This window comes from Rutilus rutilus (assembly GCF_951802725.1).
Source record: "Rutilus rutilus genome assembly, chromosome: 8".
In the NCBI taxonomy this organism is placed as follows: domain Eukaryota; kingdom Metazoa; phylum Chordata; class Actinopteri; order Cypriniformes; family Leuciscidae; genus Rutilus; species Rutilus rutilus.
The window spans coordinates 3,800,631-3,828,475 of NC_140222.1; the positions used below are offsets into that span (position 1 = coordinate 3,800,631).

The following is a 27,845-nucleotide window of genomic DNA, read 5'->3' on the forward strand; positions in this document are numbered from 1 at the left end:
TTCAGTTGTTAAGGTGGAACTTCTGATATGATTCAGTTGTTATTGTGAAACCTATGATTTAGCACTGATTGTTTAACCATTCACTTATTCAAGTCTGACTGTTACTAGAGTTAAGGGGTTTGTTCAGATGTAGGTGAGGTTGTGTTCCTGAGGACGTCTCCACCCATCTGATCTCTGAGCTCCTTTAAGACACACTGGCTTTGAGCTCGAGTCAGACTTTGGACCTCGACGGGAGTTTCCTCAGCTCAGTCCATCACATCTGATTATGAGCGAGTTCAGTATGATTTAACACACAGGAACCGGAGAAACCACAGAAGATCTCAACACACAGGTGAGAAAGATCTTCAACAATAACACATCTGATCTCCTCGGGAAGTGGTTTTTTTTTTTATTTATTAGATGACTTTATCATATCAGAACTAGTTCACATCTCAGGTGTGTGTCTTCAGGAGATTTAGGTAAGGTTTAGAAGTTTTCAGGTCTTCTCAAAGATCTCCAACAGGCACGATCACATATAAAGCTATTCTGGTTTATTTGATCTTCATCAGATGATTATCAGAATCGAGACGTTCTCGCAGTGTTTAGGGGTTTGTCGTGTCGTTCTCCATGTTTTCTTGTCGTACGGACAGTGACGCTCCTCACAGCAGATTACAGAGATCTTGATTTATGAGCTCATAAACCTGTGCACATTTCCAGAAGATGATTAGCTAACTCAACACTGTTCATTCCTCACTTTAACGACGCAAATGTTCCAAAATATCATGGTAATACCATGAAACTTTACCTAAGGTTCTGGAAATACCAGGGTATTTTTGACATGTTTTAAAGTACGGTGTAAGTGAACCAAAAGTACCATGGATTTACCATAGCAAATTTGTTGAAAAACCATGGTATTGTAAAATACCAAAGTTTATGAACAAAATAGTACCAAAAAGGTACTTTAAAATATACCATGGTATTCAGTGGAATTTCAAACAATACTATGGTACTTTGTTTTTGGATGAGAGGATAATACTTGGTATTCTTGTACCATGCAAATCTAAAGTATAATACGTTATTATAAAAATATACGTTGAAAAAACAATACAGTACTGTGGTATACTCTCAAAAAGTACCATGGTACTTTATCATGGCACAGTGTGATGGTATCACATGGTACTACTATGGTACTTTGAAATATGCCATGGTATTTCCATAAAAGTATACATTGAAAAACCACAACATTCTTAACCGTACAGTACCATGTAAATACTGTGGTATAGTCATAAAAATACCATACTTTACAATGGCACAGTGATGGCATCCCATGGTAATACTATGGTACTTTGAGAGCTATTACATGGTACTTCAGTGTACTTCCAAGGATACCATTGTACTTTTTTTTTTATTTATTTTTTTATGATTTTACCATGGTATACTTTGAGGTACCTTAGAGTGCAGTGTAAATATTGTGGTGTCCATGCAGGGCCTAACGCAAACACTTGCCAAGCGACAAATGTGAGTAAAAATCTGTGTTGGCGAATATATGAAACAATCACGGTAACGTTTTTATGAATTCTAACAATACAATGTTGTGAGAACGTGAACAAACGTGAATGCTGCTTGGGACAGTTGAAAGGCCAGCGCTGCATCGTCACAAGTTTAAGCCTTGCCAATTTAAATATTCAAGCGCTAGAAGCAGAGAAATCGAACTCAGTTCGTTACTCGTGCGTGGTGTGGGACGTTTTATGTGCGCAAACATCCGAAGTGCGCGAGTGCTGAATTGAGCTCTCTTTCACGTCGTCTTGCGCTTAAAAGGTCAAATTCACACAAAGTATCCTAGTAAACATAGTCAGTTATGTCTGAGATGGATTTTTAATAGATAAGAGAGTAAACTATCTTTTAAACTAACCATGATTCTAACGCATTGTACTAGGACGTTCTGTTCTTTGGCTAAATGTATGTTTCCCCTTTGGCGAAAAACTTGTGACTTTGGTTGTGTGAGTGTAAAAATAACAAATATGGGAAATGAAACTAGACAGATGTCTAAACTTGAAGTAATCAAGAAAACAGAGTTTGCCTCTGCCTAGTAACAGAAGGGTTTGCATATGAAGAACCAATCAAATTGTAGGGAAATTATGTAATGTATCATGTCATTTTCACCACTATTCTATAAAAACTGTTGTATTCGTGTTTGCTGGTGGGATTCTCTCTGAAATTTGTCTGAGATCCTCCGGCTGTGATTAATTCTTCTTCTTGGGGGAGATTCTCTGAGAACTACTCGAGAACTCTCCCGGCCGTATTCGGTTTAGGGAAAATCTGCCACATGTCTTAAGTGAATGTAAGTAGTTGAAAGAAAGAAAACGCATGTGTAACAGTATATTGCGTCAGTATATCTTTAATGACAGACAGAAGCAGGTTTATTAGGCTGCTGTCAATTTAAGTTAATCAAACAACAAAAGACTGAGAAAATCACTCGCTGCTCTTTTCTGAATAATTTTTTAAACATAAAATAAGGATTAATCTGTTTAATTTATACAGTGAAGACTATGCAGTGTTATTTTACATTTGATTACTTATAGATTATAAAATTTCTGTACCCGAAAGCTTCTGTTAGATCTACATGAAAACCACGGTTTATTTCATATGTATCTTTGTCATATTGTATTTCTGTGTGTTATTACTGACTATTTATTTGTCTTAATGTTTTAGATCTATATTAGTTAGGCTAATAGTTTTAGCTGTGGTATCGAAAATGAAATAGAGAATTGTGAATTTTGACTGATATTTTTTTTTTCATTACTGCCTCTTTTTGCAAAAACAGTTGCATGGCCAGTAAAAAATATTTATTCCTGGTAAATTTTCTTAAGTCATCAGCCATTGGCAGATGTGGCAAAAAGTCAAAAAGGCTGTGTATACATGTATATATTAAAATACCCTGGTATTACAAGTTGAATCCATCGCAGTACCATGGTATGGTCACAGTACGTTTGTTTGCAAGTGTTACTGTGATATAGTGGGGATTGACATTGTGCCCAGGTGCTGTAGTCATGCTGCGGGATTCGAGTCCGTTCGGCTGGTCCAGCGGTTACCCAGATTCGCTGCGGTCCAGGTGAGGGGCAGATATAATATTAATATAATATCAAACAGATCAGATGTGTGTTTAACTGTGTCATCTCCTGTAGCGTGACAGCAGATGAGACGTCCTTGGAGTGGTCGAGTCTATCCAGACCCAGCGCTAAATCAATATACAGTGAGTACTGGTCCTGTGACGTCACCAGTGGATCATTAACACATGGCTAATCTGATCTTAGTCATTTAACCTTTACATAACCGTGTGCTATTTATAGACGCGTTCATGATTGGACGCTGGACACAGATAATGATGATGATAATAATAATAAGCTTTATCGGATGTTTAATCAACTGAATTAGTTCTGTTTCAAAAATAGAATTAGACTCTGAGTCCCATAATAAAGCTGACAAAACAAAACCAAAACAATTCTAGGTGTTTGTTTGTGTGTTGTTGTGTATTTTTGATATTTAATATATGTGCTGTATGATGTGTTTGCTATATGTTTGTGTGTAACACAATAAACACCTCAAATAGACACACATTAACAAACACACACCATGTTTGTATTGTGGGTTTATGTTTGTGTGTTTGTTAATGTGTGTCTATTTGAGGTGTTTATTGTGTGTTGTACATTTATGTGCTAATGTTTATCATTATTGTGTGTGTGTGTTTGTTTATTCATGGTGTGCTATTGATTGTTATTGTATATTTATGTGAATTATATTGCTCTTTTAATATCGGTGTTTGTCATTTATTGTGGATATTTGTGTATGTTGCTATTTTATTAAAATTATAAATGATACATACTAAATGGGTTCAATCTAAATATATTATTTATTAAACAAATTATAATTATTGTAATTATATGTAAAACAATATATTATAATTATATATTGAATATATATATATTCTCAGTGTAAACAGACTTTTTTTGTTAGATGTGATTAATCACGATTAATCGATTTGACGCCACTAATTATAATATTTGTATATATTTGATTTACATTTTCACTATATATTAAATATCGAAGTAGTATATTATTTAGTATTTAGTAACTTGTTTAATGTATAATAAATGTTATTTGCATATTATATATGCATATAACAAAATATATACATATATTTTAATGAATTTAAATGTTTTATTAATATCGTTTTGTACTGGTGTTTCATTATTTGTTTAATGATAGTATATTTGTGTGTTTGTTATTGTGTTTGTGTGTTTATGATGATGATTGTGTATTTGTCTGTCATTGTGTTTATGATGATTGTGTATTTGTGCGTTTGTCATTGTGTTTATGATGATGATTGTGTATTTGTGCGTTTGTCATTGTGTTTGTGAGTTTATTATGATGACTGTGTATTTGTCATTGTGTTTGTGTGTTTATGATGATGATTGAGTATTTGTGTTGTATTTGTTTATTTTGATGATTGTGTATTTGTGTGTTGTATTTGTGATTATGATGATTGTGTATTTGTGCGTTTGTCATTGTATTTGTGAGTTTATTATGATGATTGTGTATTTGTGTGTTGTATTTGTGTTTATTATGATTGTGTATTTGTGCGTTTGTCATTGTGTTTGTGAGTTTATTATGATGATTGTGTATTTGTGTGTGTTGTATATGAGTTTATTATGATGATTGTATATTTGTGTGTTTGTTGCTGTTGTATGTTTGATGATTGTGTGTTTTCTGTAGATCAGAGGAAGGAATATGCGGACTCCATTAACAGACAGATGCATCAGTTCCAGCACCGAGTGGAGGTGAACATCATCATCATCATCATCATCGTCATCATGTGACCCACACATGCCGTTCACTCACTCTTCCTCTCTCCTCCACAGCATCTGTTCACCTGTGAGCTGGACGGACGGCAGGTGTGTGACGTGGGCGACTGTCTGGAGCGGCTGAAGTACCTGGACGCCACGGGGCGTGTGTGGGGTCAAGACGTGATCCTGGAGGCGCGGGACGGAGCGCTGATGCTCCTGGACATCGAGAGCAAGGTGAATCTCAAGTACCGTGGTTTTACCATACCAAATTTGTTGAAAAACCATGATATACTGTACCATACAGTACCATGTTGCCTTTGGCTTGCTCAGTTGGGGATATTCTGGGGATATCTAATTTGATTTTATCAATAAATTCCACTAGAAACAAACCTTGTTGTATTATTTTAATTTAATACTGTGAAGCTGCTTTGATACAATCTGTATTGTGAAAAGCGCTATACAAATATACTTGACTTGACTTGACCATGTAAAATACCATATTATGAGAACAAAATGGTACCAAAAGGTCTCATGGTACTTTAAAAGTGCATTGTGTAATATTTAGGAGGATCCGACAGAAATGCAATATCATATTCATAACTATGTTTTCAGTGGTGTATAAAGACCTTACATAATGAACCGTTATGTGTTTATTATCTTATAATGAGTCATTTCTCTCTATACACACCGCGGGACTGCTTACATCGACATGTTTCTACGGTGGCCCTAAACGGACAAACGCATTTCGTCACTGTGTTGTTCTTCATGATAAGAAGCTAGCTAAAGTCAGCGAATAAAACACTGACACAATGATGAACAAGTAACAATAATATTCACAATATCATATCGTTTTACTGAATAATTAAGTAAACACAATTTCTTAATTAATCTTTGTAAAGAAACCTCATTGTTTAACTGGCTACTCTCTGCTGTCTCAGACGACGACATCACTTCCTGTCGGCCACCGTAACTTCTGTTGGGTGCAATTCACAACCTCACCAGTAGATGCCGCAAAAACGTACACACTGCACCTTTAAAATATACCTCGGTATATGAAACTCTCAGTGGAAGCAGAAGACTGACTGGTTGAAAGCGTTGAGATGTTAAAGCGCTGTCGCTGTGATGTTTCAGGAGGTGCTGGAGTCGTGGCCGCTGAACAGCGTTCTGGATCTGAAGGCGGTTCTGGACGAGAGCCCGTACGAATCTCTCCTGACCGTCTCCATCCAGAACCGGGGCAGTCGGGCTGTCAGCGTCTTCATGTTCCAGAGCGAGTCTCTCAGGGTGAGTTCACGACTCTCAGGGCGCTCGGGGTATGTATATAAATGAACTAAATTAATAACTTTTTTACAACAAAAATGAACCATCACTGAACTTACTTAAGCTGGACTGTGACGCTTTTTTCTTCTGGAAACAAGCTTTGTTGCATTATTTTCCTGTTATCTCTGTAAAGCTGCTTTGAATCGATCTGTATTGTAAAAAGCACTATATAAATAAAGGTGACATGACTTGACTCTGATGATAAACGACTGTTTTATGTGTCGTTCAGGCAGATTATCTGAAGAAAGATCTGGATCGGCTTCTTCAGAACAAGAGGGATGATCACAGACAGAGTAACGTCAGGTTAGCCGATGAAATCCTGTCCATCCAATCACTAATGACCTAGAAATATCGTGGTGACAAATTTGTCATTTGATTCTGCAGTAAAGCCGGTGTCGGAAACGCCATGCCAAGAAATTCACAAAGAGCCTCTCCTCCAGCCGAGCTGATTCTTCCGAGACATCCTCCAGAACAGTGGGCCGCTCCGGATTATGGTGAGATTATGCCAGAACGGTGTATTATTAATAAGTGGTGATTGGAGAGCTTTGGAAAGGTTGTTGCTTTCCTGTAGCTCAAACAGTAGAGCGTTAGCGCTTGCAACGCCAAGGTCATGGGGTTCGATTCCCAGGGAAAGCAAGAACTGATGAGAATGTAAATGTGTACCTTGAAATGCAATGTAAGTCGCTTTGGATAAAAGCGTCTGCCAAATGCATAAATGTAAAATGTAAAGAAAGCGAAGCACTCTGTTGTTATCTTACATGTTTCTTCTACTTCCGTACAAAACTTTGCCACCTAACTCGTCCCACACCGTTTGTCGTAGACCCATGAATGAGGTGTCAAATCATGCGGCTCATTGAGGAGAACATTGCTTTGACTTTTATAAGCGATCGGTATATGATGTTTGCCTGGTGGGTGAAAAATTGGGGAAAAAAGTCCCTTAGATTTAAAGCAGGGGACAAATGGGGGCTCGTCCGGGATCTCTCGGCTCGCAAGACACTTAACATTGGCAAAGATTTTGTGCGATCATATATCCAGATGAGAATGTCTTGTAGGTGAGCTCATTTGAGACTCATAGCAAGCAGCCAATAAGCAGTGACACAACAATGTTACAGCCACCCCCTAGCAACCACCCCATAGACTTACATTTAGAAAAGGTGAGAGAGATATCTCTAGATCTGAACATCGTAGAGAAAAGTGGGTGGCCTTTTTTGACTCAGACTGGCAAGAAGTCTTCAAATATCCAATTACACACCCAGTCTATTAGTTTCAGCTAGGAAACTGTCTAGCCGCATCCTAGCAACCATTTACAGCGCCCTAGCAACCTTACGGCAGCATGAACAAGCCAGCACCAGAACATCACAGAGACATGGGAATTGCTGGTTGGAAACTAGTCTATAAGTATCATCATGGTAACTGTCTAGCCACACCCTAGCAACCATTTAGAGTACCCTAGCAACCGCATATAGAAACATGGACATGTCACATCTTACCATCAGAACATTGGAGACTTGGGAGTTAGCTCTCTTGCAATTATGCAGAACCCCCAAGCAAATGCCTAGTGCCGAGTTATGCCTAGGTGATATCTAAATATGATGATATATATTTTGAAATAGGAAGTTGTAGTAGTAGTTAATCCGGGGACTTTTTGCCGACTCTTTTATGAATGTCTGTGAATTCGGACATACTACTTTTGTCACATACTGTTTTCCCCTACTATATAATCGACTATAATCGACTAATTCGACTAATATTACCCACAATCTCTTGCACTTTGGCTGAGAATGTGAATTTATCATGTGGTATCAATAGTACACAGTTTGTACTTTACCATCACCAGCGCAGTATGTACTTCATATTTAAAAGCGCTGTTTTTCTGTGCTGTCCAGATGAGAGTCCTGCCCCAACTCCACTCGCCTCCAGAAATAACTCCACCTATATGAAGATAGTGGCTCCGCCCCCGAGACAGCCTCCGCCCCCTCGTGTAGAAGACATGCCCCCGAGACAGCCTCCGTCCCCTCGTGTAGAAGAGACGCCCCCGAGACCGTCCCCGCCCCCTCAGAGGCCGTACACCGAGAGAGAGAGGAACGTGGTGAGTGTTTGTGACTGAATCGTGCAGTGTTGATGTGTAGATCAGAGATAAAGACGACTCGTCTGTGTGCAGGACATCCTGAATCATCTCATTAACGACATCGAAGCCTTCGCCGACAGACTGGCAGCCGTCGCCCCTAAAGTGGACAAAAAGAAAAAGAAGAAAAAGCAGAAAGGTGAGAGAAACAAGTTTCATTTCACTGGATCGGATGAGATGAGTTTATGAATGTTCTGCTGACGTGTTTCCTCTCATCTGTGCTCATCTGTAAGCGGTGAAGGGAATGCCGTCAGATGAAGAGTTCACAGTCTGTCTGCAGAAAGTCAAGATGGCCTTTAACCTGCTGGTGTGTGAGAGATACTGTTCCGTGTCATTTTATATTGTATACTACAAAAATTATACCTATGTTCTATGTATTAAATAAATGGTAAGATTTGTTTAATTTATTATGTATAAATATTTATTTTAAAGGCTTAAAAGATTCACAAAGATTATTATGTTCTATTATATTATTATAATAATTATGTCGAATAATCTGTTCATCAGGGGGCACTGCAGGGAAAGATTGAAAACCCCAGCGCTGCTGAACTCGCACACTGTCTGTTCTCTATACTGGACCTGGTGAGACTGTCTGTCTGTCTTATCTATCCTCTGTCTGTCTATCTATCTATCTATCTGTCTGTCTTATCTATCCTCTGTCTGTCTATCTATCTATCTATCTGTCTGTGAACACATTGTTCTTTAGCTCACATGTGTTTATATCTGTGTGTGTGTGTAGATAGTGTTTCACTGTAATGAGGATCTCCCTCCATCTATCGTGGCTCCTCTGTTTGAGCCGGAGTGTATCCTCTTCCTCAGCGAGGAGGCCACGGCGGAGGAGGACCATCTGTGGCAGTCGCTGGGAGACGCCTGGAACATCCCCAGGTACAACACACTCACTCACTCACTCACTCACTCACTCACTCACTCACTCACTCACTCACTCACACACACAAACACTCACTCACTCACTCACTCACTCACTCACTCACTCACTCACTCACACTCACACTCACACTCACACTCACCCTCACCCTTACCCACACACACGTCAGATAGAGAAAACCCCAAGACAGACCTGTGCCTAGACATGACCACAACACATCCCTTAAGTGTCAGCAGAGAGTGTGTCCACTAGACTCTCCCTGTGAAGGCCTCATCGACACGACAGCATCGGCACTGATCCGCAACAAACTCTCCATACCGGCGTGAATCTTCAACCAGATGGAACTGGACAATATTCTGAATGTTCTGATCCAATCTGACTTCAGACCTATAATGCTGCCTGAATCATAATCATAATCATACACTTTTGGTTCGTTGGCCAGAGGAGAACTGAGAGACTGAGTCTGGTTTCTCACAAGGGTTTTCTTCTCCATTCCGTCACTGATAGAGTTTTAAAAAGCTTTATAAATAAATGTGACTTGACTTGACTTGACAGAGGCTGGTCTCTTCACATCATGTTTCTGTGTGTCTGATGAAGCACCAAGTGGCCGGAGGATGATGAAGATATTCCCACGTTCACGCCGGTGTTTGATGACGGCTGGGAGCCGCCGGCCATTAGAAACCCAGAGCCGACCAACACACACACCAGCAGCCGAGAGCCACCGCGACAATCCATGACACGACAAACGGTACAAACACACACACTGAGCACTCAAAGGGATAGTTCCCCCAAAAATTTAAATTAGCCCATGATTTACTCACCCTGAAGCCATCCTAGGTGTATAAGACATTCTTCTTTCAGACGAACACAATCAGAGTTATATTAAAAATGTCCTGAATATCATATAATGGGAGTCAATGGGAAGTCCATCAAAGCACATCCATCCATGATAAAAGTGCTCCACACTGCTCTGGTGGGTTAATAAAGGCCTTCTGAAGTGAAGCGATGCGTTCGTGTAAGAAAAATATCCACATTTAAAACTTTATAGACTAAAATAACTAGCTTCCAGCAGATGGTCTACACAAGTCGACTTACGCCACAAGAGTAACACTTGACGATGTATGACGTAGATGTAGGAGTAGGGCAAGTTTTGACGCCTCTCACGATTCAAACAACCAGGGTCAACCGCGTTCGCCATTACGTTGTGCGTCAAGTTTAAGTGTTACTCTTCGCTTTACTCTACAAAAAAAAAACCCATTCACTCCCATTATAAAGCTTGGAAGAGCCAGGACATTGTTTATGTAACTCTGATTGTGTTCGTCTGAAAGAAGAATGTCATTTACACCTAGTATGGCTTCAGGGTGAGTAAATCATGGGCTCATTTTCATTTTTGGGTGAACTATCCCTTTAATTACATGAGAAACATTTAATTCAGATGCTTTAATAGTTTTTTGCTTCTGTTTCTTTGTGTAGAGCAACAAAATACCAGAGGAACCTGAGGAAAGGTACGGATATACTTCAGTATTTTAGTGTAGGAGATCTCCTGCTGTACTTTGAGTGTGTAACGGTGTGTGTTTTGCAGTTCAGAGGAGTTGCCGGTGAGCTACATGCGAGCGGTGTTTGATTTTGCCGCGCGTAACGCTCGTGAGCTCACCATCAGTAAAGGTGAAGAACTACAGGTGAGCGACTGCAGACACAGACAAAGAGATTTTGAGTTTTATGAACTGATACAGTGTCTGACTTTCTAACTTTATCTGGACGATAACTTTATTCTAGATCTGCTGTAAAGCCAAAACCATCTATGTTATTGTAATTTCCTATTATCACTGTAAAGCTGCTTTGAAACAGTCTATATTGTTAAAAGCGCTATATAAATGAAAGTGACTTGACTCTGTAATAACTTGTTTTTGAGAAAATGGTCTCTAATAGGATTCAGCGTGTGTGTTGTAGTTGTTGGACATGTCTAAGCAGTGGTGGAAGGTGAGGAATCAGAAAGGGCAGGTCGGTTACGTCCCCAACAACATGCTTCAGCTTCCACAGCAGGAGGACAAACCTGTACGTATACGTGACGTATGTGTCTAGTCCTGTTGATCTGAGTTACACACGTTCACAATCATAAACTTCACCCCATGACCCGCAGGAAACTCCAGCTGCACCAGCACTCACCAGAAAATCCCGTCCGGAGGAGGTCCGGGCCTGGCTGGAGCACAAGGGCTTCAGTAAAATGTGAGGAAAATGTGTTAGCGTACTGCACAGTATATACTGTGTACTGCATACGGTTTTAAAAATAAATAGTGTGTGAAACTAGTATGCAAAACAATAACCATTTCAAACAGTAATAGTATTCTGCACTGTCACAGGACCTCATTAAGGTGCATGCTTAATTAATTTACCTAATTTGCATATTGGATAATATACTGCACGTTATTAAATAATTTGCACGTTTAGTACAATTTTGCGTAAAAAATGTCTTAGCTTTGGTCAGTTTTGAAATGAGTCAAAACCTAAAAATGTTTGAAAATCACGACGACTCCTGGTGCCATATGGTCTCACACGATGCACATTTAGAAAAATGTAGTTGATCATCTGGAATACACCCTACACAGTACAGTGTTTCTCAGCTGGTGGGTCGCAAGACTGTTTTGAGTTGGTCGCGGAGTGTGTAGTCAAAGACACAACAACAACAAAAAGCATAATTGGAAAAAAAATTATGATGAAAGTCTTTTATGTTGCGTGAAAGCGGTTTCTGTCAGACGCAGTTTAAGTAGAGAGAGAAACGCGTACTGATTCAGCGGTCAGATTAGATGTTGTCAGAGTGATTATTCTGAGGTTATTTTCGTAACGAAATAAAAAGTCTCTCACCTCAGAAAAACGAGCTTTCCTGTCAGACGTTCCTGTGCTCGCGGCGCGCGCTGGATATCATAAAGAGCAACAACAAAATCTTATATGATGCGTTCAAGTCACCTCGTAAAGATCGTATTTATGAGTTGAGCGCACATGAACGCCAACACAATGTCGTATTTACGAGTGGGAGCGATCGGGATTTTCTTTAAGCCCTGATGTATACGACTTGGGGGCGTGTCACTGATGCTGCCTTCATGTGCTCTGGAAAAGATGATATTTTCCACTTGTGAACTGGTATTTACCAGTGTGTTGTGGTCAAGTGCTTTTGTTGTCGTAATGTAGAGTGCCCGCAAGGTCTGTGTCAGTAGAGTATCTTTTTTATCTTTACAAAAAAAAAAAAAAAAAAAACGTAAATGTGTTGCTTTCTGATGATTAAAACATAATTAATAATAAAAAATAATAAAACGACATAAAATGATTAAATATGAACCAAGGAAATTGCAGCGAAGTTGAAAATTGAGTGTTAACGCATTATATTACAATCGTTAATGACACAACATTGTATAGGCTACAAAAACTATCTGCTAACAGTATTCACGACTCTTGCGCATAGACAGTATATAAACTGGACACAGCGACCCCATTGGATTCAACGGAGGCAAGTGAAGTCAATTAGAAGCACTAACTTCCTGATGGTCGAGCGTACTGCGCAGACTCACACTGAGCTTGACGACGTAGATGTGACGTGAGCAACCCGTCTGTCTTCTAGTAGCTGTGCCAAACGAAATCTGAATCATTCCCTTCCGAAACTTGCAGAGACGGAGAGTGTGAGTAGGAGCTGTCCATGAGCTAGGAGCAGGAGAAACTTTTGCTAGTATTCTGATTAATTACTTTGCCATTTTGCCTCCACGTCCCCCCAATTGCGCGCGAGCTTCTCCTCCTGTCCATACGGTAATCTCTCTACTGTGCGACAGAGAGTCGCGTTGGTATGACACAATCGTTAGCCTATTTTTACAAAAACTGCTTCTACGGGGCCATAACGTAAGATACAAGGTAATGGAGCCTTTTATACATTTTCGTGTTTCTTTAGAAATAAATAATGGACAAATGGAGTCTTTAAACGCCTCAGATGTAAAGTTATTCGCTGTCAAAGTGACGCCAAAATGAATGGGAGTCAATGGGATGCTAACAGTAGGTGATATGGTCTGATAGCCAATGGCGGCGCCTGGGGAAGCTTCAACATAATATGAAACGCTGCCCCCCTGCTCTTGCGTTGCTCTCCGCCATTTTGAAAAGGTCAAAGGTTATCTCATCTCGGCAACTCGTGCATCAAAATATTCTACGAGTTGCCCAGTGGAAAATTCCACATGAGGGGGTGTTCATGTGCATTTTACATGTCGGCTTTTGGTATTTACCATAATTACCATAGCACGTGAAGGCACCATGAGAAACATGGCGGAGTGCCACAATATTTAAAGGTAGCTTATTTAGCAGTGTGATATTGCTAGATTTGTCTATTTACAGCAAAGTAAGCTAATTGCCAGTACAGAATATGATTGCATTATAATATAACAATGTAATATAGGCTAACGATAAAGTTTGCAGTGGCTTCATAAATTAGGCTAATTAAAAACATAAAAACCAAAGCACACCTGATGCACATTTCTTTGTTCAAAGAATATGATTGCAAAAGTTCTAGTTCTAGTTTAAGAAACTTTCTTCATTTTTGTGTAATTAATTAAGAAAAAGTACTCTTGAACGCGTAAGTACGAACTTCCGAGAAGGACTTGAACACACCAAAAGACAAGAGCCAATGAAATTACGCGCATGCAACGTTATAGTAATGTTTTCAATTAGTAAGTCATGAAATGGGCAAAAAGTACCAACATTACACAAGTTGTATGTTGTGTGTTAGCTGGGAAGGATTGCATGTATAATATTCATTCCGTCTAACTTCACCAGGATCATTGTGCATATGTTTTATTCATGTTATTATTGTAATTACAATGGTAACTGTCGTTTCCAGAATACCATTTTATGTTCACTTATTTTGTTATTTCATACCAACATGCTAACTTTATAGTTTGGGGTTGTTATTTAATAGTCTTATTACTGTCGTTCTTACAGTGTATGTTAAGTAAAAAGGGACTTTGTGCTTGTCAACCATTTTTGAGAACTAAACTTGCTTGGTTAACTTTGGGTCGCGGCTTAATGACCCTGGGAAAATGTGGCCAGACCAGTTGAGAACCACTAGCATGCTAGTTTGTTAATCTGAACTCCGATGTCACATAATAAAATGTTTGTGTTGTTAAACTCTGTGTGTGTCAGTACGGTCCGGTGTTTAGGGGGCGTCACCGGCTCCATGCTGCTGGGAATGACGCGTGACGAGCTCAAGACTGTTTGTCCCGAGGAGGGCGGACGAGTTTTCTACCAGCTGCAGAACGTCAAATCGGCCCTTGCGGTGAGGTCATCGTTACACACATGATGTCATACTGAAGTATGTGATGTCATATTCACACAACGTCATATTCTCTCTCTCCAGGTGGCCAGTGACGTGAGACTAATGATCTGAGGCCGCAAACTTCTCGTCGACCGACACTAACACACACACACACATACAACACACACACACACACAAAGCTGTTAATGGATGCTGAAGGACGTTGAATATTTAATTCATATTTATTGGTAATCAGAGCTGGTTTTGAAGATCAGGAGTGTCTGATTTGTACATTATTATCACTGTTTTTAGGTCTGATGCAAAGATGAGCAAGAACCCAGAGGAGATTGAATGCACACATGCTTTATTGATATGAACAAAATACTCTGATCTGATCAGTACTGCTGTAGACTAACATTCTCATTCACAAAAAATAAAGATATACATATATATTTCTGTACTATTACTTGTGATCATTTGCTCTCTAGCATGTCGAACCTCATGCTTTGCTCTGTGTCTGCTCGATCAGCATGCTAATCTCTACAAATCGTGCTGTTTTTGATCTCATGATTTGTGCGATTTATTAGTGTGAAAATCACTATATTGTGTGAAGATTAACAGTCAGTTTAATGTTCAACTAAAACTACTGTCAGGCATAATGTATATCGAGTGTGCGAGGAGACGTGTAAACCTCCCAGCGTTTAGCGCACAGGAGGTTTAGGGTTAGAAAAATACTGTTCGTTTTGGCTCCACGGCGCCTCCTGCAGGACCGGAGGAGATTCGTAAACGCACATCTGAACAGTTCGGCCATCAGAGAAAATAAATCCTTCAAATTGATGAAGAAATTAAACAGTTAATAGAACGAGAGACTAAAAAAGACACGTACACAGTAAGTTACAATCAAAGCCAAAACTTCAAAATAAAAGTAGCTAAAGTAAAAGGCACGTGAGGAGCTGTGATGTCATCACGGCGCTCGTGACGGAGGTGTAATGACACAAACACTCGTGCCCGTTGCATTATACTGATGCATAGCTGAAACGTCTCTAAACATGCACTGAAATGAGATCAACACTGACGTAGGGAATGTCACTTTGGTCTTGATGCTGCGCCGTTCTGTAGTGAGTGTGTGGGCGGGGTCATGGCTTCTCTAGCGTCCTGATTGGACAGGCGAGTGTGTGGGCGGGGTCAAGGCTTCTCTAGTGTGCTGATTGGACAGATGAGAGTGTGGGCGGGGTCATGGCTTCTCTAGTGTGCTGATTGGACAGGCGAGTGTGTGGGCGGGGTCATGGCTTCAGTGTGCTGATTGGACAGCTGAGTGTGGGCGGTGCTGTGGCTCTTCTCTAGTGTGCTGATTGGACAGGCGAGCGTGTGGGCGGGGTCATGGCTCATCTCTAGTGTGCTGATTGGACAGGCGAGTGTGTGGGCGGGGTCATGGCTCATCTCTAGTGTGCTGATTGGACAGGCGAGCGTGTGGGCGGGGACATGCCTTATCTCTAGTGTGCTGATTGGACAGGTGAGTGTGTGGGCGGGGTCAAGGCTTCTCTAGTGTGCTGATTGGACAGATGAGAGTGTGGGCGGGGTCATGGCTTCTCTAGTGTGCTGATTGGACAGGCGAGTGTGTGGGCGGGGTCATGGCTTCTTTAGTGTGCTGATTGGACAGCTGAGTGTGGGCGGGGCTGTGGCTCTTCTCTAGTGTGCTGATTGGACAGGCGAGCGTGTGGGCGGGGTCATGGCTTATCTCTAGTGTGCTGATTGGACAGGCGAGCATGTAGGCGGGGTCATGGCTTCTTTAGTGTGCTGATTGGACAGCTGAGTGTGGGTGGGGCTGTGGCTCATCTCTACTGTGCTGATTGGACCGGTATGTGTGTGGGCGGGGTCATGGCTTCTCTAGCGTGCTGATTGGACAGGCGAGCTTGTGGGCGGGGCTGTGGATTGGCTGGACGTGAAAGACAGCATGTCGTCCTCCTCCTCGATGCGGTCCAGCTCCTGCGTTCGGACGGCCTGCGTGATGAGGTGAAGTTCTTCGCACAGCGTCTCGTGACGGTACGCCACGCGGATGTCGGGGACGTTTGTGCGCCGAATGTCGTTACTGATCGTACCCTCTTTGTTGTAGTCTGGACCCAGCCAATAACCCTTAGCCTGAGACAGACAGACAATAGATGAGGACACAATTATACTCTCCACAGAAATGTTTCTGACCCTGATATTTCTGGGTTCTCTGTGACTCTGGGAGCCCTGCTATCATTTCCATTATTTTCATTAACCTTGATAACCTTTCTATATACAGTATACTGTGTGTATTTGTGTGTGTGTGTGTTTGTTACCCTGTGTGAGAAGCCGCTCATTAACACACTGTTTCTGGCCAGTTCACACATGTCACATGAGCTCAGTTTCCAGACTTGAGCAGCGATGCTGTACTCCTCCATCAGAGGCTCCTGCAACACACACACACATATACAGTCATGCAAAACACAGACACAAGCATAAATACTCGGGGTGTAAGGATACCCTCATGTCACAATTCGATACATATTACGATACTGAACTCACGATACGATATAAATGCGATACTCCAAGACATTTGGTAAAAGGTTAACAACATGTTTTACTATTGATTTAAAATGCTCAATTTGATATAACATTGTGTGTGTAAATGAATAGTCTTGGACTTGATGCTAAAAACCCAATGTATCAGTACAGTAGCGATACAGTACAGTAGAGGTAGAGTACAGTAGTACAGTAGAGTACAGTAGAAGTAGAGCACAGTAGTACAGTAGAAGTAGAGTACAGTAGAGGTAGAGTACAGTAGAAGTAGAGTACAGTAGTACAGTAGAAGTAGAGTACAGTAGAGGTAGAGTACAGTAGTACAGTAGAGGTACAGTAGAAGTAGAGTACAGTAGAGTACAGTAGTACAGTAGAAGTAGAGTACAGTAGAGGTAGAGTACAGTAGTACAGTAGAAGTAGAGTACAGTAGAGGTAGAGTACAGTAGTACAGTAGAGGTACAGTAGAAGTAGAGTACAGTAGAAGTAGAGTACAGTAGAGGTAGAGTACAGTAGTACAGTAGAAGTAGAGTACAGTAGAGTACATTAGTACAGTAGAGGTAGAGTACAGTAGAAGTAGAGTAGAGTACAATAGAGGTAGAGTACAGTACAGGTAGAGTACAATAGAGTACAGTAGAGATAGAGTACAGTAGAGAGAGTACAGTAGTGTACCGTAGAGAAAGTACAGTAGAAGTAGAGTACAGGTAGAGTACAATAGAGTACAGTAGAGGTAGAGTACAGTAGAGAGAGTACAGTAGAGATAGAGTACAGTAGAGAGAGTACAGTAGTGTACCGTAGAGAAAGTACAGTAGAGAGAGTACAGTAGTGTACCGTAGAGAAAGTACAGTAGAGAGAGTACAGTAGAGGAACAGCTCAAACAAACCTTTCAGCTGCTGTTATTCTGGATAAGACAAGAATAGGATGAAGGAGAAGAAAGTTTAACACTTACTTTACCAATAAAAACAAAAAATCTATAGTCATTTTTGCTCACGGTTTAACTGAATCATCGAAGCTCAGAAGCAAGTACATCGGTCAATAAAGTGAGATTAAATGCATAAAAAATTGTTTTATTTAACATATTTAGCTATTGGAGATTTGCATAGTATTCTGATCCTGCATTTCACTGATTTTATTAATTTTGAGGAATATTTAATCTTTTCAGTAAATGCACACTCACATTTAGTCTAGAACTACAATAACCATCATGTTCACACACACACACACACACACACACACACACACACACACACAACACCTCTTCACTTTGATTTCTCTCAACATGAGGACAGGAGAGCTGTCACTGTCAGTCAATAAATGGGTTAAAAAGTAACTTGTTACTTATTTGAAAAAGTAACTCAGATATTTTGTTGTAAATTTTAAAAGTAATGCGTTACTTTACTAGTTACTTGATAAAGTAATCTGATTATGTAACTGGAGTTACTAGTAATGAGTTCCACACAACACTGGACACCAGGTGATCTGACCTTGGTGAAGTGGAACTGCAGCGGGTCGTCGGTGGACAGGGACACCATCAGGCCGCGGGACAGGTACTCGGGCAGAGGGTTACGGTGGTAACTCAGGAACAGACTGTTGTTGCTGAGCGGAGACATGGCGATGCCCACCTGAGCCAGATAGTACAGGTACTGCAGGACCGGAGCCTACGACACACACAGGTGGATCACTACTACTACATCCACTTTGGTGATTCTGTCCTGTGTGTTTGTTATAACCTGCTCAAAATACTGAAAACTAACGATTCATTAATGAATGACTCTTATGAAGCGGTTCTTTACAGTGAATCGAACACATACAGAGTGACTGATGTAGTCCGATTCATGAACAAATGACTCTTATGAACTGGTTCTTTTAGTGAATCAAAAACATGGTCAAACAAGAGTAGTTAAAGGTGCAGTGTGTAAGTTTTAGCGCCATTTTTGATTCTGATTCACTAAAAAAAACATCTCATACGAATCATTCCTTCATGAATTGGACAACATTAGTCATTCTGCATGTTTTGATTCACTTAAAAGAACTGGTTCATATGAGTAATTTGGTTGAAAATTGGTTGGACTACCCTGGATGTGTTGTCATATATCTTTATTTGGGGACTACATTAGTCATACTGTATGGTTTTGACTGACTAAAAAGAACTGGCAAAGAAGAGTCATTTGTTTGGGAATTTGTTTCATTCAAATTAGCCATATTTCGTGAACTAGTGAAATCAGATACTTGCATGAATGACTCCTATGAACTGAATCTTTAGTGAATCAAAGCCACATAGTGCATCTAGTGAAATCCAATTCCCGAATGAATGAGCAGAGAAATACTGTAACCAATTTCCCAAACAAATAACGGTTATGAATCTATACTGTAGTGGTTTTTCCTCTCACTACAAAGAGAACCGGTTCATTAGAGTCATTCGTTCAGGAATCAGCCTGATTCCTGAACAAATGACTCTTTCGATTCCCACTCTTTTCATCCACATACCTTCCTGAGCAGAAGTCCGTGTGAGATGTTTTCTGACAGGATGAATCCAGACACCAGGTGATGAATAGGCCCCGCCTCCCCGCAGTGAGGTCGCAGCACGAAGGTGTTGAAGCCCCGCCTCCTGCTCACAGACGCAGTGATTCAGAGTGACTCGTGAAGTGATTCAGGAAGTGATTCAGAGAGACTGGTGAAGTGACTCAGAGAGACTGGTGAAGTGATTCAGAGAGACTGGTGAAGTGATTCAGGAAGTGACTCAGAGAGACTGGTGAAGTGATTCAGGAAGTGATTCAGAGTGACTGGTGAAGTGATTCAGGAAGTGATTCAGAGTGACTGGTGAAGTGACTCAGAGAGACTGGTGAAGTGATTCAGGAAGTGATTCAGAGTGACTGGTGAAGTGATTCAGAGAGTCTGGTGAAGTGACTCAGAGAGACTGGTGAAGTGATTCAGGAAGTGATTCAGAGTGACTCGTGAAGTGATTGACACTCTGATGATGTGGAGTGTGTGAGTGCGGTGTGTGAGTACCTGCGCAGGTGGTTGAGGACCGTCATGTTGGCGTACATGTAGTACAGATAGTACGAGTACGGCGGGTTGTTGTCGTCACACCAGCGCTCTGGAGTCGGACTGTCCAGGTTAAAGATGTGATGCTCTGGTTTAGACTCGTCGTCCACGCTGTCGAAGCCCACCACCTGAACAACACACACATCACAGACTGGTGTTTCAGACTGAAGGAGGAACAGGTGTGTGTGTGTGTGAGACTCACGTGTGTCAGGAACAGGTGCAGGTGTGAGTGTGTGTGTGTGTGTGAGAGAGACTCACGTGTGTCAGGAACAGGTGCAGGTGTGAGTGTGTGTGTGTGTGTGTGTGTGTGAGACTCACGTGTGTCAGGAACAGGTGCAGGTGTGAGTGTGTGTGTGTGTGTGTGTGTGTGTGTGTGTGTGTGTGTGTGTGTGTGTGTGTGTGTGTGTGTGTGTGTGAGACTCACGTGTGTCAGGAACAGGTGCAGGTGTGAGTGTGTGTGTGTGTGTGTGTGTGTGTGTGTGTGTGTGTGTGTGTGTGTGTGTGTGTGTGTGTGTGTGTGTGTGTGTGTGTGAGACTCACGTGTGTCAGGAACAGGTGCAGGTGTGAGTGGCTGCTGGGATTGACCGTCGCCTCAAACAGCGGCAGGAAGATGTTCTCCAGCATCTGCTGGAAGTTGATCAGCTGCTTCTTAGTGCGGTACACGTCACTGCAGGGACACACACACACACACACACACACATCACACTCATGGAAAAACCCATAAAACATAAAAACAAAGAGTGAGAGTGAGTGTGAGAGTGTGTGTGAGTGTGAGAGAGTGAGTGAGTGTGAGAGAGTGAGTGAGTGAGTGTGAGAGAGTGAGTGAGTGAGTGAGTGTGAGTGAGTGTGAGAGAGTGAGTGAGTGTGAGAGTGAGCGAGTGTGTGAGTGTGAGAGAGTGAGTGAGTGTGAGAGTGAGCGAGTGTGAGAGAGTGAGTGTGAGAGAGTGAGTGAGTGAGTGAGTGTGAGAGTGAGTGAGTGTGTGAGTGAGTGAGTGATAGAGTGTGTGAGAGTGAGTGAGTGAGAGTGAGTGAGTGAGTGAGTGAGTGAGTGTGAGTGAGTGAGTGAGTGAGTGTGAGAGTGAGTGTGAGAGAGTGAGTGGGTGAGTGAGAGTGAGTGAGTGAGAGTGAGTGAGTGAGTGTGTGAGTGAGAGAGTGTGTGAGAGTGAGTGAGTGAGTGAGTGAGTGAGAGTGAGTGTGAGAGAGTGAGAGTGTGAGAGAGTGAGTGAGTGAGAGTGAGTGAGAGTGAGTGAGTGAGTGAGTGAGTGAGAGAGTGAGTGAGTGTGTGAGTGAGAGTGTGTGAGTGTGAGTGAGTGTGTGAGAGTGAGTGTGAGAGAGTGAGAGTGTGAGTGAGTGTGTGAGTGTGAGTGAGTGAGTGAGTGAGTGAGTGTGAGAGAGTGAGTGAGTGAGTGAGTGAGTGAGAGTGAGTGTGTGAGTGTGAGTGAGTGAGATTGTGAGAGTGAGTGAGTGAGTGTGTGAGTGTGTGAGTGAGTGTGTGAGAGTGATTGAGAGAGTGTGTGAGAGTGATTGAGAGAGTGTGAGTGTGAGAGTGATTGAGAGAGTGAGAGTGTGAGAGTGAGTGAGTGAGTGAGAGTGAGTGAGTGAGTGTGTGAGTGAGAGAGTGTGTGAGAGTGAGTGAGTGAGTGAGTGAGTGAGTGAGAGTGAGTGTGAGAGTGTGAGAGAGTGAGTGAGTGAGAGTGAGTGAGAGTGAGTGAGTGTGAGAGTGAGTGAGTGTGTGAGTGAGAGTGTGTGAGTGTGAGTGAGTGTGTGAGAGTGAGTGTGAGAGAGTGAGAGTGTGAGTGAGTGTGTGAGTGTGAGTGAGTGAGTGAGAGTGAGTGAGTGAGTGAGTGTGAGAGAGTGAGTGAGTGAGTGAGAGTGAGTGTGTGAGTGTAAGTGAGTGAGATTGTGAGAGTGAGTGAGTGAGTGTGTTAGTGTGTGAGTGAGTGTGTGAGTGTGAGTGAGTGAGTGAGTGTGTGAGAGTGATTGAGAGAGTGTGTGAGAGTGATTGAGAGAGTGTGAGTGTGAGAGTGATTGAGAGAGTGAGAGTGTGAGAGTGAGTGAGTGTGAGAGTGAGTGAGTGAGTGAGTGTGTGAGTGAGAGAGTGAGAGAGAGTGAGTGAGTGAATGAGAGAGTGAGAGAGTGAGTGTGTGTGTGTCCTCACAACAGTCGTGGGATCTGGATGAGCCAGTGCACGTTATCGGAGTAGACGGAGTGTGTGTGTGTGTGTGTGTGTGTGTGTCCTCACAACAGGCGTGGGATCTGGATGAGCCAGCGCACGTTGTCAGAGTAGACGGAGTGTGTGTGTGTGTGTGTGTGTGTGTCCTCACAACAGGCGTGGGATCTGGATGAGCCAGTGCACGTTATCGGAGTAGACGGAGTGTGTGTGTGTGTGTCCTCACAACAGGCGTGGGATCTGGATGAGCCAGCGCACGTTGTCAGAGTAGACGGAGTGTGTGTGTGTGTGTGTGTGTGTGTGTGTGTGTCCTCACAACAGGCGTGGGATCTGGATGAGCCAGCGCACATTATCGGAGTAGACGGAGTGTGTGTGTGTGTGTGTGTGTGTGTGTCCTCACAACAGGCGTGGTATCTGGATGAGCCAGCGCACGTTATCGGAGTAGACGGAGTGTGTGTGTGTGTGTGTGTGTGTGTGTGTCCTCACAACAGGCGTGGGATCTGGATGAGCCAGTGCACGTTGTCGGAGTAGACGGAGTGTGTGTGTGTGTGTGTGTGTATGTGTGTGTGTGTGTGTGTCCTCACAACAGGCGTGGGATCTGGATGAGCCAGCGCACGTTGTCGGAGTAGACGGAGTGTGTGTGTGTGTGTGTGTGTGTGTGTGTCCTCACAACAGGCGTGGGATCTGGATGAGCCAGCGCACGTTGTCGGAGTAGACGGAGTGTGTGTGTGTGTGTGTGTGTGTGTGTCCTCACAACAGGCGTGGGATCTGGATGAGCCAGCGCACGTTGTCGGAGTAGACGGAGTGTGTGTGTGTGTGTGTGTGTGTGTGTCCTCACAACAGGCGTGGGATCTGGATGAGCCAGCGCACGTTATCGGAGTAGACGGAGTGTGTGACGGCCCACTGCGCCAGCTTGTCCCACTCGTCCACGGATCGGCCGTAGATCGACAGACGCAGCTCGGCATTCTGGTACTTACTCTCCTCCAGGTCTGACATCACTTCCTGCACACACAGGAAGCCACACGGCAGCACATTCAGAACGAGATACACACACACACACACCTGTCTGAGCTGGAGTGTATTTGAATGGGTTTTCACTGAAGAATTATTCGAGTTTGAACTAAATTTATCTCAATCAACACATTTTTCTTTCAAAATATAGTTTTAGGAAAGGAATAAAGATTATATCTAAAAATAAAGGGTGCTTTAACACTATTGATGATGCATTAACTGAAGTTATGATTTAATAATGAATGTAATGGGTCATTAATGGCGGTAATAACAGATGACTGGTGATGATGGGAATGATTGACAGCTGTAATAGTGTGTGACTGGTGATGATGGGAATGATTGACAGCTGTAATAGCGTGTGAATGGTGATGATGGGAATGATTGACAGCTGTAATAGCGGGTGAATGGTGATGATGGGAATGATTGACAGCTGTAATAACTGGTGACTGGTGATGATGGGAATGATTGACAGCTGTAATAACGGATGACTGGCGATGATGGGAATGATTGACAGCTGTAATAGCGGGTGACTGGTGATGATGGGAATGATTGACAGCTGTAATAGCGTGTGAATGGTGATGATGGGAATGATTGACAGCTGTAAGAGCGTGTGACTGGTGATGATGGGAATGATTGACAGCTGTAAGAGCGTGTGACTGGTGATGATGGGAATGATTGACAGCTGTAATAGCGTGTGAATGGTGATGATGGGAATGATTGACAGCTGTAAGAGCGTGTGACTGGTGATGATGGGAATGATTGACAGCTGTAATAGCGTGTGAATGGTGATGATGGGAATGATTGACAGCTGTAATAACTGGTGACTGGCGATGATGGGAATGATTGACAGCTGTAATAGCGTGTGACTGGTGATGATGGGAATGATTGACAGCTGTAATAACTGGTGACTGGCGATGATGGGAATGATTGACAGCTGTAATAGCGGGTGACTGGCGATGATGGGAATGATTGACAGCTGTAATAGTGTGTGAATGGTGATGATGGGAATGATTGACAGCTGTAATAGCGGGTGACTGGCGATGATGGGAATGATTGACAGCTGTAATAGCGTGTGAATGGTGATGATGGGAATGATTGACAGCTGTAAGAGCGTGTGAATGGTGATGATGGGAATGATTGACAGCTGTAATAGTGTGTGAATGGTGATGATGGGAATGATTGACAGCTGTAATAGCGTGTGAATGGTGATGATGGGAATGATTGACAGCTGTAAGAGCGTGTGAATGGTGATGATGGGAATGATTGACAGCTGTAATAACGGATGACTGGTGATGATGGGAATGATTGACAGCTGTAAGAGCTGGTGACTGGCGATGATGGGAATGATTGACAGCTGTAATAGTGTGTGAATGGCGATGATGGGAATGATTGACAGCTGTAATAGTGTGTGAATGGCGATGATGGGAATGATTGACAGCTGTAAGAGCGTGTGAATGGTGATGATGGGAATGATTGACAGCTGTAATAGCGTGTGACTGGTGATGATGGGAATGATTGACAGCTGCAGGTCTGCTCTCGCACCTTCACGATGTGGCCGAAGTACTTCCCCTGGATGTGGTTGTCTGTTTTGATGAAGATCTCTCTGAGGATGGACTCTCCGATGGGATTGTATTTGGAGTTGAATTTGTCGAAGCGATGGAACGTGTTTCTGTCCTGCGGAGGAAGCGTCAGGCGTTACGTCACACAGTCACACACGTTTATAAGAGACAGTCAGAGGCCTGAGACTGAGATTGCTATTACTTTATCTCTGTTATCTCATATTTCGCTCTTAATAGTCTATTTATAAACTTATTCCATCTCTGTAACCAGAACTATTGTTACTGTCATGACCGAAAACAAACCAAAATTCAATCTTCGTCCTCCAGCTAAAATTAAATGATCCTAAAACCGCCAGTAGGGGGCGGCAAATCCCTGTCTCACCGAGTGAGTCACTGAATCATTCACTCAAACGATTCGTTCAAACCGATTCATTCAGGGACAGAGCAGAAGTGAGTGAGTGAGTCGTTGAGTCGTTCATTAGAACGGAAACTGACACTTCCTCCGAGACGCAATGGCTTTACCGTCAGGAACTATTATCATTAGCAAAATAGAGGAAAAACAGACAATATTGTCTAAAATGAAACCAATAGCATAATATCACTTATTTTAAGGTGTCATTATTACAGAGTAATTATATATTTAGGTACTGAGTAATATTAATTAACTACATGCACTTACTATAGGGTTAGGATTTGGTTATGATGTAATTATGCATAATTTACTGTTATTACTATGGTAAGTACATGTAATTATGTAACAAGGACACTGTAAAATAAAGTGTTACCGTTATCGTTTATTGAATTGTTGTATAAAATCAATCTCACATTTGCAAAAGTGCTGATATTAGGGAAACGGCACTCTTGCTCGTGTGATAGCTTATAAATATTAAAAACAAGAACTTGTACACTGTATCTCAGTTTGTGTTTTTCCCCAAAGGCCTGTTTCAGGAGAAACGGGGAACTAGGGAACGCTAACGGGTTTTACAGCTACCTTTACATCTCGACAGCAGCTTGTTTCCACAGACCATCTGATGCGTTTCATATTCTGCATTGTTTTTCTCAACCAAAACTCTAAATTTAAGAAATGTCTTCCTTTAAATTCAGTTCAGTTCACGTTTCTCAACACACATCCTTTCAAAGCAGCCTTACAGAAAGTGCACGAGTCCACCTTACATATGATCTGTTATCAGAGGAAACTAAGTTATGTATTTCAGAAATGTACATACAGTGCTATGCATAAGTTTAGACACCCATGCTAAAGTTGACTAAAAAGAGGAATAAAAAATCATCTTTTGGAAACTGAACTTAATGCCTTAATTTAAAAAATTAGGAAAAATCCAACCTTTAAGGACACCAATTTTCTTTGTGAATGAATAATGTATCGTAAATAAATAAATGTTCTTCCTTAAAATACAGGGTGCATAAGTTTGGACACCCCTATGTTAAATTCCCATAGAGGCAGGCAGATTTGTATTTTTAAGTATTTTTTGTATTTTTTTTTTTAGGATACTATGAATCCTGATAAAGTTCCCTTGGCCTCTGGAATTAAAATAGCCCCACATCATCACATAGCCTTCACCATACCTAGAGATTGGCATGGAGTACTTTCCATAAGATCATCTCTCAATGCAAATCAAACTAGCTATTAGGCTAACTGAAATACAACCATGCCAGTCTCTAGGTATGGTGAAGGCTATGTGATGATGTGGGGCTATTTTAATTCCAAAGGCCAAGGGAACTTTATCAGGATGCATAGTATCCCGGATCCATGAAGTAACTGGCCTTTAAAAATAAAAATCTGCCTGCCTCTATGGGAATTTAACATCGGGGTGTACTAACTTATGCACCCTGTATTTTAAGGAAGAACATTTATTTATTTACGATACATTATTCATTCACAAAGAAAATTGGTGTCCTTAAAGGTTGGATTTTTCCTAATTTTTTAAATTAAGGCATTAAGTTCAATTTCCAAAAGATGATTTTTTTATTCCTCTTTTTAGTCAACTTTAGCATGGGTGTCTAAACTTATGCATAGCACTGTATGTGACCCTGGACCACAAAGCCAGTCACATGGGTCAATATTTTGAGATTTATACATCATCTGAAAGCTGAATAAATAAGCTTTCCAGTGATGTGTGGTTTGTTAGGATAGGACAATATTTGGCAGAGATACAACTATTGAACATCTGGAATCTGAGGGTGCAAGCAAATCTAAACATTGAGAAAATCTCCTCTAAAGTTGTGCATTTATGTTTGCGATTGTGCTGCACTCACTCACAGAAACACATGTTTTATATATTTACGGTAGGAAATGTACTAAATATCTTCATGGAACATGATCTTTACTGAATATCCTCATGATTTTTGGCATAAAAGAAAAATGGATAATTTTAACCCGTACAATGTATAGTTGGCTATTGCCACAGATATACCCGTGCGCCTCGAGACTGGTGACGTGATCCAGGCTCACATGTACAAAATCACAGCTAGCTAAAAATGTATTAATGTTTTAACCATTCGTCACACACACAGCGCTGGAGGTCTTACTGCGTGCATGTCGAGTGTGTCGACGCTGAGGTCGTACGCCGTCAGGTTCATGTTCTCGAACACCTCCATCAGCGTCTGTCCTCGGCCGTCCTCCACTCGCACGATCTCGTCCGGGGATTTCTTCATCGCTCGCTTGATGAAGCGCAGGAGGTGCTTCTGGTTCATGCAGGACGAGGCGTGGATGTGTGTGTCCACCTGACGGACGCAAGAGTCACGTCAACAACCGGTCTGCATTGTTTTTCTCAGCCAAAACTCTGAATTTATGAAATGTCTTCCTTTAAATCATAAGTTGTATTTGGAATTGTATATTAGATATTTTTATATATATATTCTTTCTATAATAATATATTTAGAATTATATTATAGAATTAATTTATTATACAGTAAAACTATTTTCATTCTTATTATTATTCCTATATTAGTAACTTAATTTGTATTAATTATCTTATATTCTAATAATACATATATTTTAATATTCTAATAACGTGCATTATTTGATATATTATAATTTTCTAAGATAAATATATTTTATATAAT

At 41.6% G+C, this 27,845-nt stretch overlaps 2 protein-coding genes across 7 annotated transcripts in view; one reads left to right on the top strand and one right to left on the bottom strand.

Annotated features, from left to right (window-relative positions):
- Positions 1–125: 125 nt before the first annotated feature.
- On the top strand, positions 126–14,644 carry eps8l3a (EPS8 signaling adaptor L3a). The gene is made up of 20 exons (XM_084416824.1): positions 126–331; positions 3,019–3,091; positions 3,165–3,232; positions 4,753–4,817; positions 4,899–5,057; positions 5,955–6,104; positions 6,370–6,443; positions 6,525–6,634; positions 8,027–8,229; positions 8,302–8,404; positions 8,499–8,572; positions 8,773–8,847; positions 9,005–9,150; positions 9,749–9,899; positions 10,625–10,656; positions 10,734–10,830; positions 11,102–11,206; positions 11,292–11,377; positions 14,324–14,456; positions 14,538–14,644. Exons 2-20 carry the CDS (start codon positions 3,030–3,032, stop codon positions 14,565–14,567), a joined length of 1,923 nt encoding a protein of 640 aa, XP_084272950.1. The 5' UTR covers positions 126–331; positions 3,019–3,029; the 3' UTR covers positions 14,568–14,644.
- Positions 14,645–14,782: 138 nt separating this feature from the next.
- ampd2a (adenosine monophosphate deaminase 2a) overlaps positions 14,783–27,845 on the bottom strand; it is a 35,846-nt gene continuing 22,783 nt past the window's right edge. For all 6 annotated transcript variants that reach the window (XM_084416823.1, XM_084416820.1, XM_084416819.1 and 3 more), the window contains 9 exons: positions 27,309–27,503; positions 24,745–24,876; positions 23,030–23,193; positions 20,562–20,688; positions 19,986–20,149; positions 19,464–19,584; positions 18,461–18,634; positions 16,760–16,870; positions 14,783–16,574 (listed from right to left, as the gene is read on the bottom strand). In XM_084416823.1, the coding sequence (XP_084272949.1) occupies positions 16,323–16,574; positions 16,760–16,870; positions 18,461–18,634; positions 19,464–19,584; positions 19,986–20,149; positions 20,562–20,688; positions 23,030–23,193; positions 24,745–24,876; positions 27,309–27,503 (1,440 nt within the window). In that variant the 3' untranslated portion in view covers positions 14,783–16,322. The remainder of the gene's footprint in view (positions 16,575–16,759; positions 16,871–18,460; positions 18,635–19,463; positions 19,585–19,985; positions 20,150–20,561; positions 20,689–23,029; positions 23,194–24,744; positions 24,877–27,308; positions 27,504–27,845) is intronic.

Coding starts and splice junctions, on each gene's coding strand:
- eps8l3a (XM_084416824.1), top strand. CDS start 3,030: ATGCTGCGGGATTCGAGTCCGTTCGGCTGGTCCAGCGGTTACCCAGAT. Junction 9,151..9,748: donor GACGCCTGGAACATCCCCAG/GTACAACACACT, acceptor TGTCTGATGAAG/CACCAAGTGGCCGGAGGATG. Junction 11,378..14,323: donor CACAAGGGCTTCAGTAAAAT/GTGAGGAAAATG, acceptor TGTGTGTGTCAG/TACGGTCCGGTGTTTAGGGG.